The 13,347-nt window shown below is 37.2% G+C and overlaps 1 protein-coding gene across 4 annotated transcripts in view; it reads right to left on the reverse strand.

Annotated features, from left to right (window-relative positions):
• Positions 1-843: 843 nt before the first annotated feature.
• PCDH15 (protocadherin related 15) overlaps positions 844-13,347 on the reverse strand; it is a 1,574,801-nt gene continuing 1,562,297 nt past the window's right edge. For 3 of the 4 annotated variants that reach the window (XM_070752283.1, XM_070752284.1, XM_070752282.1), the window contains 4 exons: positions 11,757-11,795; positions 8,275-8,348; positions 6,474-6,609; positions 844-1,473 (listed from right to left, as the gene is read on the reverse strand). In XM_070752283.1, the coding sequence (XP_070608384.1) occupies positions 922-1,473; positions 6,474-6,609; positions 8,275-8,348; positions 11,757-11,795 (801 nt within the window). In that variant the 3' untranslated portion in view covers positions 844-921. The remainder of the gene's footprint in view (positions 1,474-6,473; positions 6,610-8,274; positions 8,349-11,756; positions 11,796-13,347) is intronic. The other variant, XM_070752286.1, reaches the window with a different exon arrangement.

Raw genomic sequence — 13,347 nt, forward strand, 5'->3', positions numbered from 1 at the left:
CCTAAATGATACCGATAGCAACAATGAAAACTTTTTGTGCAAAGTATTAACTCTAACAATGGATAGAGAAAAAAAATCAAAGTGTTTTCCACCCTCAGCTGAATGAAACTACTGATTCCATCTGATTTCCCTTTGCAGAGTATTTTTAAAAAATGTTCTAAACTGTCACATGCGACAAAACTTGATTCAACTTGAATTTGGACAAAATCACCTGGAGGATCTGGAATATTGCTTGTAGAATAAATGGCTCAGAAAAAGGTATAGCATTAGCTGAAATGGCCACATTCTTGAATACATTCTGATTAGGTATAAGGCACATTGAAAGGAATATAATGAATTTCAAAGGCAGTTGTAATTTGTTATAAAGAATCATTCAATGTGAGTCTAGCTGGTACAAGATATAGTCAAGGAAAGAATCATGGAACTATCTGGAATCAACTTAGAATATAGACAATATGTGACTATTATTAGAGCTACTTGATGCATGGGTTGTGAAATCAAACTTCTTCTAGGTCTTACAAGCAAATCATTCAAATATGTAATGGTTGCCTTTTTGGTTAAAACACTGAACAATCACTGTTCGAACATTCCAGTAATAATTTTATGGTTGTTATTATTAGGCAATCACTTTGAAGCCAACAAATGAGTCCATTTTAATGAGAATTTGTTCAGTGCATTTGGAGCCCCCCCCAAAAAAGCTTGTGGAAAAAATAATTAATTAGTACAAATGTGAGTGCAAATTTTCTGGATTTTTTTGTCTTTTGTTTTCCTTTTGCTTTAAAGCATTTTGTTTGAAGTATACAACTTGTGTACACAATACAAAGTTTGTACGGTTCTCCTTGGTGATGATAAAAAGTGGTTTTATTGTTATCATTATAATTATTATAAATGGGGGATAAAAATTAAAACGAAAAAGAGAGGTCACAGTTTTGTCATTGGTATGTGAAGGTTGTTCCAAGGGCCCATCCAGAGTTCCTCATCTTCTGACTGTGCATGATCACTCAGCAAGTCCAAAGTCCCTTTGATACCTTCGTTGTCAACAATGGACTCTTGCTGGTCTGTGCTTTTCAATCTGCTCCCTGCTGCTTTGGTTGCTATGTTGTCAGTGTCTAAAGCAGAGGCAGCAAAGGAAACACTACAAGGTCTGGGGTTCAGTTTATCGTTAGATGTTGCCCCCGTGGGAAATGTGTTCAGTGGGATGTTTTCCTCGTGTGTTACTCCTAACTTATCGAGCTTCTTGAATTGTTTTCCCAGTCTGGCAGGAGAGGTGACCTTCAAATTGTTTGAAAGGCAACTTCGACGGGTTCTGATCACTGACCCATTTTGGGCTATGTAGATATTGCTGTTGCTGTTGGCTGGGATATTGGGGTTGCTGAGACGATTCCTCTGGCTTTCTGGAGCACTGTCCTCTCCAGTAGAGCTGCTCTCATATTCAGGATCGAGAACCAACTTGATTCTTTTCTTTTTGGCCCACTGGAGGATAACAAAAAGAGAGGAAAATATGTAAGTATCTCTTAGTTTATTTTTAATGCAGAATATGGCTGCTTTTCTGTCTCTATTTAAAAGCATAGAAATAGGATTTATAATAGTCCTCCTGATTAATGCATAGGTTTACAGTAGTTTCTCGTGCCATGCTCTTTGAAATGGAAGCGCATTTAAAACAATAACTTGTGAAACATTGAGAAAATGCTTATGAAACAACCATCCCTTTACCCATCTTCTCATTGCATGCAGGATGTTTATTTATCAGTCATGCGGAAAGTAGGATACAGTGAAAATCTGTTGTGATATTTGGAAGGTGGAGAGTAAAAGATACTCACTCAATCATGACATTTAAGTAACATACTAAAACTCATCTTAAATTAACACACTTAAAATTAGTCTTGAATCTGTATGGGCCACGATATTCTAGCCTGGGAAGAAATATCATTGCTAGAAGAATGATATGAATCTATACATACAAAGCAGTACTTAAACGTTTGCAAACCTGTTTGAATTTTCAATAATTCTGCAATATTTCAGTATGTTTTTGACTCAATTGTTTTAGTGAGACTACATTTAGGACTTGTGTTGAGAACAAACATGTTTGAGGTCATATTTATGGATACTTGGGCATTCAATAGGTTTACAAGCATTTTTATGTCTGTGCCTACAACTCTCTTTCAATCAAATTAAACATGCTTTGGGAGCTATATTTGTAAGTATCTCCAGACATCTCCTGTACAAGGTAAAAAGCTGTAGGTAATTCTGCACATTATTATCCTATGGAAGATTCCCTCAGACCAGTATTTCCCAACCTTGGCAATTTGATGATATTTGGACTCCAACTCCCAGAATTCCCCAGCCAGCAAACTGCCTCAGCATCAATTCAGTTCCTGAAATTTCTTCAAGTGAACTAGTAGGTAAAAAACCCGAAGAACTATAGTGATACTGGGATAGGCATAACCATAATTTGATGCACATCTCTCAATGAAGAGATAATAAGGAATTATTCAAAGTTCATACATGAAAGCCTTATCATGAAATAATTCAACTATCAATATAAAATAAAAAACCTGACAAATGTATAGTAGTTAGCAACACAGGTTGTACTCATGCTAATAAAGTTAGTATTTTAAACACCATCACTTTCTTCCATTCAAAAGTCATTCAAAATACATTTAACAAGGGCTCATGAAGAGTGCTTACTATTTCTTCCTATCATGGCTCATTGTATTAAATGAAATAATATTTTTTATTCTTTAAGGAAGTGGAAGGTAAGGACATGATTAGAAAAATAAACCCTGATCACCAAGGATCTAATATGAACATGTATAGATAAATTATTTTATCTAAATATGAAATTCATAAACAAGCAGCTAAAAAGTGCATTGAGTGTCTATAATATCCTTATAATTGGCACAAGCCAAGGAAGCAAAAGTATCAATCTACTTCAAAACTATCAGTTTAAGGAATAAAGAGATAGACTATTTGTAAACAATGTTAAAGTGAGAAAAAAGTTTATAAATAGAATTGCTTTTTAAAGATATGCACACACTTTTAAGACCATGCATTATAGTAATGTACATATGTTTCAGTGCATAATTAATTCACATGGGTTTTCTTAATGATTGTGGTGTCAAGGGAAAACCTGCTTGTGTGAATTAACCGCCATGAGAAAGAAGGGTCAGAGCAGTTCACATCACTTCAAGCATCTCTATTTCTGAATAAACCAGTGAATCAGAAAGCGTTACATGGTGATTTATGCTGCATGAAACTGCTTTTAATATCCTTATTCTAGAATACTTCGTCATACTACTGAGAGATTTAATATTTAATTTTTTAGGCCTCTTGACCTTTTACGATTAGAACATGTAGTACTTCTGCAAAAATATGACTATCTTCCATATTTTGTCTATTTAGTTTGTTCTATGAGATTTTCATAATAACGCTTTCTTACTGGCAAAGAAGAATACAGAGTGTACAGCAAACAAATAAAATAAAAAAATCCACTTCACCGCAAACTTTCTAACTATAGTCTCACTTTTCTTTAAAAGGATGTTGAATCACTAGGCATGTCTGATTCTGTAGCATCAGGGACATCTTTGGTGTCATGGTCTGACTCGCCTAAATACTCTTCAGGACTCTTTTTTTTAATATTTTCACTTTTCATGCCTTCTTTGGAAACTCTTGCTGATGTTGGTTTCTTCATAGTGTTTTTCTCGTTCTCGGTAGTATCTCCATCAGTCTCTTCTTCACTGCTCCCTGTTTGTTGGCTGGAGGTAATGTTCTCACTGTTGGACATGGCTTCATGGTCATTTGATCCCTCCTGCTCCTGTTCTTCCTCCTCTTCTATTTCTCCCTCTCCTCCTTCTTCCTCTCCTCCTTCTTCCTCATCTCCCTCTTCCCTTTCTTCCTCCTCTTCTTCCTCCTCTTCTCCTTCTCCCTCTCCCCCTTCTTCCTCTTTTCTTTCCTCTTCTTCTTCTTCCTCCTCCTCTTCTTCTACATTCGAAGGTGATTCTTCTGTCTCTTCAGATATTTCAGCTATCTCATCATCTAAGTCACTTCCAGCTGTAGAATGTTTTTTGAAACTGGACCCAGACTTTTTGTTCTTCCTTGGAGTAACTTCACTTCTCATGGAACTTTGCATCAACGATGAGATGTTTGATTCTGTATCGTCTTCTACAATGTCAGAAACTTTACTCTGGGAATTGATTGTTCCATCTTCTGAGTCACTGCTTGAGGTGGAGCTAGATGAATCTGAATGTTCTTCATCCGAGTCCACTGTGCTTTCAGTAGCTTCATCTTGGTCTAATGTAACTTTCAAATAATCTTTATCTGATGGGGATGCTGAAGAACTACTTTCTGATGATGTTGAGGATGAGGAGGATGTTGACTTAGTAGATGATGTTGTCATAGAAGATGATGCTGTCTTAGAAGATGATGTTGTTTTAGAAGATGATGTTGTCATAGAAGAAGATGTTGTTTTGGAGGACGATGTTGTCTTAGAAGATGATGTTATTTCTTTCTTTTTTCCATAATCACTAACTTCAGAGTCACTTTCCGCTGTGACACTAACTGAGATTCCTGACTTAGATTCGGATTCACTTACTTCCTCAGAAGTACCATGTTCCTGACCTTTCTTTAAAATACTAGCATGTTTAAATTTACGGCCAAGCTTCTCTGCTTGCTGTGCTGTCATCAGCTTGACATAATCTGGATCTTTACCTCCTCCTTTTTGTAGCATCATTGGAAAGATCTTGGCTTTTTTCCATGGGGATGGTGCTGCTTCAGTTGTTACTGGCTTGTGAGCACTGACTGCTATTCGGCCCAGCTGCATCACTGCTCTTAGTTTCCTATTTTTCTGGATTGGACTTTCTCTTACAGTCTTCTGTTTACCTATACCACTAAGTCCTAACCGAGAACCTGGTTTCTGGACTACAGCTCTTGCAACTTGACTTGTTCCCTGTTAATTACATAAATGAAATGTATATATTACTTTAGCATGATTTTGGAAAACTTTCTGGAATAAAACTTGGTATATAGAAGATGTGGAAAAATGGAGTAACTAATATCCAGAACATATCTAGAATCAAAACAAACACTTGGATCTTGAATGTCTGTGGGTCACTTTTTAAAACTCCTGAGTGATAATTAACATTTGTCTGAATAAACATGATCATTTTTCTTTTAAAAAATCTTGAATATCTGTGTATTCCAGGAATATTGGCAATAACTATTTTCCTAAAAGAAATTCTAGCTTTGGGGCATTTTGTGTTAAATTTTACATGTTATATAAAATGTTGGGGAATAGCAGAGATCACTCCTTTTTAATTTTGTAATCTCATATATCAACCTCATATTTTTTGGGGGAAAATTAGATATCCATTCATTAACTGGAAAAATTGAGTTGCGCTTTAAAAAAAATTATAGACATTTTTATTATTATTAACTTGGACCACTAGAGGGTACTATAGATCTGAACAAGAATAGGAGATGTCAAAACCATTTAAAAAATGTCTGGTTTTAAGCCTATGATGGTTTCAAGGTTTTGTTGATTAAAATTCCTGCTGTCACTTTATAGTCTTTTAAGCCCTAAATAATCCACCTATATATATTTGAACTTATCAGATATTTATTCTGCACTTTAATTCTGACTTCAGGAATGTAGTAGTTTGGGCCCTGTGAATTTCTATCTCCCCCCCCCCCCTATTTTTTTAATTGGCAAAAATCCAAACACTGGTAGTGATATGGATTCTAAGATAAATGAATGGAAGGAGAGGTTTTTGGGAGAAGACTGTCCCTTCGGTTGTACTTTTGCATTTCTCAGTTGTGCACTTCGCTGCATGACTTTATCTTGTCCCAGAAAAGATTTTCTGGATGGAGAGCAAGAAAATAAGAACTTTGTTTATGAAGATGGAATGAGGTTTGTATGGGAGGGTAGTCAGCAAGCTGTTATGGAAATGTCGAAACCAAGCAAAATCAAAATTATATTAAATTAGGCACAGGTCTGTCTGGTTTTAGACAGATGGTGGTGGGTTTCTCTTACTTTCCCTATGGGTTTGGAAGTGTGTGTGTGTGTCGTGCCTGAACTCACATCTTGGTTCTGACCCTCAGCGCATGCACAGAAACCATTGTGCATATGCAGAGGGTTCTTTGCTAGCTGCTTCCAAGTAGGGAACCAGTTGGGGGTGTGGCAAGCCAGCTGTCACTAATGGCTTGGTGAACAGGGCCAAATTTCTGCCACTGGCTCACGCGAACCGGTCTGAACCGGTAGCAACCCACCACTGCTATGGTCTCTTTCTAGAGATATATAGAGACAAGAAATGCTGAACCTCTCTTCTCTGAATTTCTTGCCATTTGCTTCTTTTAGAATTCTTTCAGAAGGATTATGAATACAAAACCAGATAATTTATTGTACACAAAGAATATTAGAGCATCTACATACCAGAATAATGAATTCAAGTGAATTTTGGAATAGGATCCAAGCCTACCTCTGCTTCTGTAGTGGTCCCCTGTGGGCTATAATAATATCCACCGTCACTCTCCACAACCACTTCTCCATATTCATCATACATTCCAGAAGGAGACAACAGGCGCCGCCGACTTCCGTATTGAGGCAATTCGTACCTGGTGGAAAAACCAGGTACAGACACCTTCCATGTTTTTATACCATTCAATTACTGCTCTAATATATATATATATATAAATATTTTACTTATTCCATCACTTTCAGTTTCTCCATCCCTTGCCCAATGAAAAACCCAACTGCTTCTAGACTTACCCTTGAGAGTTGTGTCCATATTCTACCTTCACAGATATAAATAAAATGCCTCAAAAGTAATAAAAATAATTGTAAGTGCAAAAAGAGGACTGATTAGTAAGAAATGCTATTAACACCCCATTTCCTGAGAAACAGAATATATAAATTCTAGTTTATGACTCAGCTATTTAACCAAAATCAACTAGATATTCCAATTTTATTAAAATAAAATATGGTCTGATTTAGAACATTACTTCTACTGCAATGGGATAGATGGCAATGGTAAACCTTTTTTTGCTTGGGTGCCAAAAGGATGTACGCGCACATGATAGGAGCATGCACATGCCCACACCCATAATGCACTGTCATCCTCTATGCATGTGTACACAAACCCCCTGCTACATATGCGCACAGCCTCACTGAAGCCTTTGGCCTGAGAGAACAAAAAATGACCCAACAGGCACAAGCTCCAGAGGCTTTCCTAAAGTCTGAGGAGGGCAAAAACGTTGTCACCCCCACCCTCCAGAAGTTCAAAAATCAGCTGGCCAGCACATACATGTGCACTGGAGCTGACATGGAGCAACGCCTTGTGTGCCTTCAGATATTGCTCCGCCTGCCACCTGGGCATGCGTACCATAGGTTTGCCATCATGGTCCTAGATAATATATCAACACACAAAAACTACATATTCCTGTTGGAACGATTCTTCAGAATTTTAAGTTATTTTTCAGGTGACCATACTTTGCTTTAGGTTCTATGATGTAGAGATAAAATTAGTCCCACTACCATCCTTAGGAGCGGTAGTGGAGCCGTGGTTAGAATCTAGTATTGCAGGCTAACTCCTGACCATCTCAAGGTTGACTCAGCCTTCCATCCTTTTGAGGTCAATAAAATGAGGACCCAGATGTTTGGTGCAATGTGCTGATACTGTAAACCACCCAGAGAGTGCTGTAATGAGCTACAGAGTTGTATGTAAATCTAAGTGCTATTGCTATCCTAAGATAAAATGTATATGCATTATGTCATACTGTATCTAATAAAGAATTCCTTTGTTGCTTATTTGATTTACCAGCTGAAGACCTCTTATGCAATTAAATCCAAAAACTTAACAATTATCCTCAAACCTTCCAATCTAGTTGCCTAGCTACTCATTGATGCTAGCCAATGATTGTAATAAACTTTAACGACCTATCTATCTGGGTTCATTTTTGAACCTTGTTGAAAAGTGAATATAATCAAGAGTCAAGTGCTTTATCACATAATGGATTTTGACAAGCAATTGATATTAATAATAGGTAAATCTTTCCCAACCTGAGGTCTTTCAGATACACCATGTATTATAGGGATGGCATTTCAATTATATCTCATGATTGAGAAAGCCTATTACAGAGGTCTGTTGTTTAAATTAACTAATGTTTAATCCCATGAGCACAGTCTTCAGATTCCAGCTATGATATGCTTTCAATAAATAATAACAGTAGAGATTTATAATCTATGAAGTCATACTAAAAATAATAAAAAATGAATCATACCCATGTTCATAACTGTAGTAATCTTGGCCATAATACTCTTGGCCAGGATCGATACCTGATTCCATTGAAAGTTCCTGCAATGTAGAGGAATACACAAATCCATATGTAACTAAATATAAACAACCTTGAGCAGAATATGTCACAAAGGTCGCAGAATAGTTGCTTGGTCTTCTTAGATTATACTTTAGTCATGAAATTAAAATAACAATTCTGGATGATTTTCGTCATATAACAGAACAGAATAACAGAATTGGGACAGATCTTGGAGATCTTCGAGTCCAAACTTGATTTCATCGAGTGCCGCATCAGGGTTGTGTTTGACTTTAGGAGGCCAGGCTGGGCCTGGCAAGCTCAACATCATTTTTATTGGGGGCACCTGTGGTGGCCTGAGTGCTCTACCAGGCAAAAGCTTTGGCTGCGACGGCCTCTTGCAACCCTGTGCAAGAGAAAATGGAGCAAAAATGGAGCTCCATTTTTGCTGGCAGAGGCACCGCAGGCCAGTCTTTCACTGTTCCCAGGGCAACCCCATGGGCCAGATATAAGCACCCTGTGGGCAGGATCCTGCTCCCAGGTCTTGAGTTTGACACCCCTGCTCCATACCTTGTCAGACAAGTGATTGTTCAATCTCTTCTTAAAATCCTTCAGTGCTGGAGCACCCACAACATCTTAAAGGAAACTGTTCCTATGATTAATAGTTCTATCTATCAGTAAATTTCTCCTATTTCTCCTTATTTCTAGGTTGGTTCTCTTCCATTTGCATCAATGGCTTTTGTTCTGCCTTCAAGTATTTTACCCCCGCTTCTTTGCAGCAGCCTTTTGGGACATTGTTTTCATGTCATCCCTTGGGTCTTTCTTTTAAACTAGACATACTTAGTTCCTGCAACAGTTCTTCATATGTTTTAGCCTAATCATCTTTGTTGCTCTACTCTGCACTCTTTCTAGAGTCACAACATTTATTATATATTTATTATTTATATTTATATGCTGCTCATTCCAATAGGACTCAGGGCGGCTAACAATAATCACAATAATATATTGTGGCAACCAAAACTAGATGTGATAGCCCAAATGTGATCTTACCAAGATTTAAAGCTCAGATCCCGGGGCACTTAAAGTTCTGTGGTTCTGTTCAGAATTAACATTTGGCATTGTAGTTATTCTATGCCAGTAGCACCTTCAAATTCTTTTAAAGATTGTGTTCAATTCTATTTAAAATTCCAAAAAAGCTCTAATTCATAGATGGCGCACTTTTACATTAAAGCTGAAAAATAAGTATTTTATTATTGTGCTTTATGCACACTCCTCTTCAGCATGTTCCTTTCTTATGCCAATTGCTTTTATTTTATTGCTATATATTTATTTAATATGTTTCTTTAAAATATTGTTCAAAATTCAATAAGAATTCAACTTATTCACAGGATGTGCCAGTTATGGAACAAACTATTTGTAAGGAACATTATATAATTATAGTAGAATTGTTATAATTTCAACTATATGTTTATTATATTATTTATTCCCTTCTAACCTATTGACAATTATGTAAGAGTAGCTTTCATTCCTGGTAAAATGTTTCTTCTGGATTAACAGCAGATAATGAGGCTGCATATAATAAGTACAGTGTTCCCTCGCTTTTCGCGGGGGATGCGTTCCGAGACCGCCCGCGAAAGTTGAATTTCCGCGAAGTAGAGATGCGGAAGTAAATACACTATTTTTGGCTATGAACAGTATCACAAGCCATCCCTTAACACTTTAAATCCCTAAATTGCAATTTTCCATTCCCTTAGCAACCATTAAGATTATTACTCACCATGTTTATTTATTAAAGTTTATTAAAAAAAATATTTATTAAAGGCAGACGAAAGTTTGGCGATGACATATGACATCATCGGATGGGAAAAACCGTGGTATAGGGAAAAAACTCGCAAAGTATTTTTTAATTAATATTTTTGAAAAACCGTGGTATAGACTTTCCGCGAAGTTCGAACCCGCGAAAATCGAGGGAACACTGTACTCTAAAAAAGATACTTTACACATGTGAAACAATCCATGTGCATGCATGAAATACACACAAAAAAGGTACCAAATATCATGGGTACATGAAATTTGTTATCACAGATAACCAGATCTACTCTATTTGTATATTAAATATAACTATGCATACAATAAACTGGGGATATAGAGACTGGATAATAAGGGATTCTTGGATTTGAAGGTTTTTATAATATCAAGTATCTGCAATTTCAATCTTTTTGTGTTTATTAATAAGCCTTTTCACAATCTCTTCAGGAAAATGTCATAAATTAGTTTGCTGAAGAGAACAAAGGACTTTTATTTCTCTCAATAATATCCTCCCTTCTTTTCCCCCCACCTTGCAAACATGATATACAAGCTTCCCCCTTCTGATTAAAGGGAACACTTGTCAAGGAAGTCCATTTCAATATTCTCACGTCTGTTTAGGGCAACTGCCTGGCTATATGAGCTGTCAGCCAGAGGAACGTATTGTCTGCATGAAGTTATAAATTATTTCCTGCAGCTCTTGAAAATAAACAAACAAAAAGACTGGATTGTCATCTGTCAGAGAAACTCTAATTGATCTGCTGTCAGCCCCTCTCAGTAGACCAGATAAGCATATCAATTCCAAAGGAAGAATGGAAATATTTTTAATTGACTATAATCACAGAATCTTGCAACTATGATTGTGCTATACTGCAAGGGTCCCCAACATTCAGCCCATAGCCCACTACTGAGCTGTGGCCTGTTTGGAACCAGGCTGTGCAAATGGCTGGCTGGCGCACAGACGGACATGTGCAGTTCATCTTGTGTGAGTGATGGATTAGCATGCAAGCACCCATTCCCCTCCCCTCAGCTGGGCCAAGATTGGGAACAGCTCGTATACTGTGTCCTTTCCTGCTAGAGTGAATCAGAGATGCATTTTAAATATTTTGATTTTCAAAAAAAAAAAAAAATCAGCCAGTTTTGCCTAGATAATGGTGTCTACATTTAATGGTCAAGCTTATCTTCCTTATCTCTGACCTGCACCGCACACTGATTATAGTTCAAGACTTTAAGGCTGCACCTAAATATGGGATTCTAAAATAAATGGAACCCAGGGCTCAAAATGTTGATTGTCAAAAAAAATTGAAATAGAAGCTGCAATGTCACAGTTGGGGGGCTAATCATGGCCACAATTTGATTTTTTTTTAAAAACTCTACCCACCATGTCTTGGTGGCACATATTGGCTTTGATACATTGGCTTGCATGCACAGAAGGTTCTTTGCTGGCCACAGTGATTGGAGAACTGGTGAACGAGTGGAAATTTCCGCCACTGGTACATGTGAATTGATCTGAACCAGCAGCAAACCACCACCAATTTGTTTCCTTCTCCTTCTCTGAGAAGGAAAATACGTTCCACAATGTTTGTCAGAATCTAGAACTTAAGACAAGTGCTTGGAAAATTCTAGAATAAGGAAGAAAACGGTACCTCAGGTCTGAGAAGAGAAGGTCTCAGCAATTGCTGTTGCTGGAAAGGAATATATTATTATTATTATTATTATTATTATTATTATTATTATTATTATTAATTAGATTTGTATGCCGCCCCTCTCCATAGACTCGGGGCGGCTCACAACAGTGATAAAAACAGTATACAATGACAAATCCAATATTAAAAGTCTATAATAATAAATCTAACATTAAAAGTCCAAAAAACCCCATTGTTTAAAAATCATACATATAACATACCATACATAAAACTGCATAGACAAGGGGAGATATCTCAGTTCTCCCATGCCTGACGACAGAGGTGGGTTTTAAGGAGTTTACGAAAGACTAGGAGGGTGGGGGCAATCCTAATCTCTGGGTGGGGGGGCTGGTTCCAGAGGGTTGGGGCCGCCAGAGAGAAGGCTCTTCCCCTGGGTTCCGCCAGACGACATTGTTTAGTCGACGGGACCCGAAGAAGGCGAACTCTGTGGGACCTAACCGGCCGCTGGGATTCGTGCGGCAGAAGGCGGTCTCGCAGATATTCTGGTCCGGTGCCATGAAGGGCTTTATAGGTCATAACCAACACTTTGAATTGTGACCGGAAACTGATCGGCAACATACACACACACACACACACACACACACACACACACATACACACACACACACACACACACACACATATATATATTCGTAGATTTTCACAGGTACAGGTATGGCGGTCTTGGTATATTCGGGTTTCTTCCCGTGTAGGATTCTTCCCGTGTAGGATTCTTCCTACACGGGAAGAAACCCGAATATACCAAGACCGTCATATATATATATATATTATATATTTGATTTCATGGAAAAGGCGAATAAAAAGTAATTTTTATATAAATACAACAATAATATACTTTTATAGGGTTACAACAGAATTACATGGCCAAAGTGATTTTCTTTCAAGGCTAAAGGGCTAAAATGACTGAGATTCATAAAATGGACATTCTTCAGCCTTAGACTTCCTTTTGGGGCTCTGTTGTGCATTCCATTTGCAAAACTCCTGTAAGCTGCAAACAGTTTGCCAGTATAAACTGTCTCAGTACTGTAACCCAACCACTACTTTATAGAAGGTCTCCTATTAATAAGGTCATTACTCAATTTGCATATATTTTCAGAGTTTTCAATATTCAGCTATATTTTATATTCAGTACATAAAATATTTTGTGATAATTCTATTGGTATTTCAAGACATCTTGCATTATTTTCTTCCTCCTCCCCCCCCCCTCTGTTCGTAATGTCAAGTTCTGTATTCATTCTGAAATTGATTCCTATTTATAAAACATACATCTTACAATTTTACAGAGCAGCCTTGTTAATTGGACTTTTAATTTCAAAATGCATGCACCAGGTGCAGGCTTCAATTAATAAGTGAAGCAAACTGTGTCTTAGTACTGTTTATGGGTCTAAGTACAAAATTGCAATTATGAAATAATATAGCTTGGCTGTCAAGGCTATCCAACAAATTATACAACTCACAATATAAGAATAGGGAGAGGGTATTAGGAATCCAGATACATTTTTAGAAATAATATATTTATTTGTGGATAGCA

This window comes from Erythrolamprus reginae, chromosome 5 (assembly GCF_031021105.1).
Source record: "Erythrolamprus reginae isolate rEryReg1 chromosome 5, rEryReg1.hap1, whole genome shotgun sequence".
NCBI classification, from domain to species: Eukaryota; Metazoa; Chordata; class Lepidosauria; order Squamata; family Dipsadidae; genus Erythrolamprus; species Erythrolamprus reginae.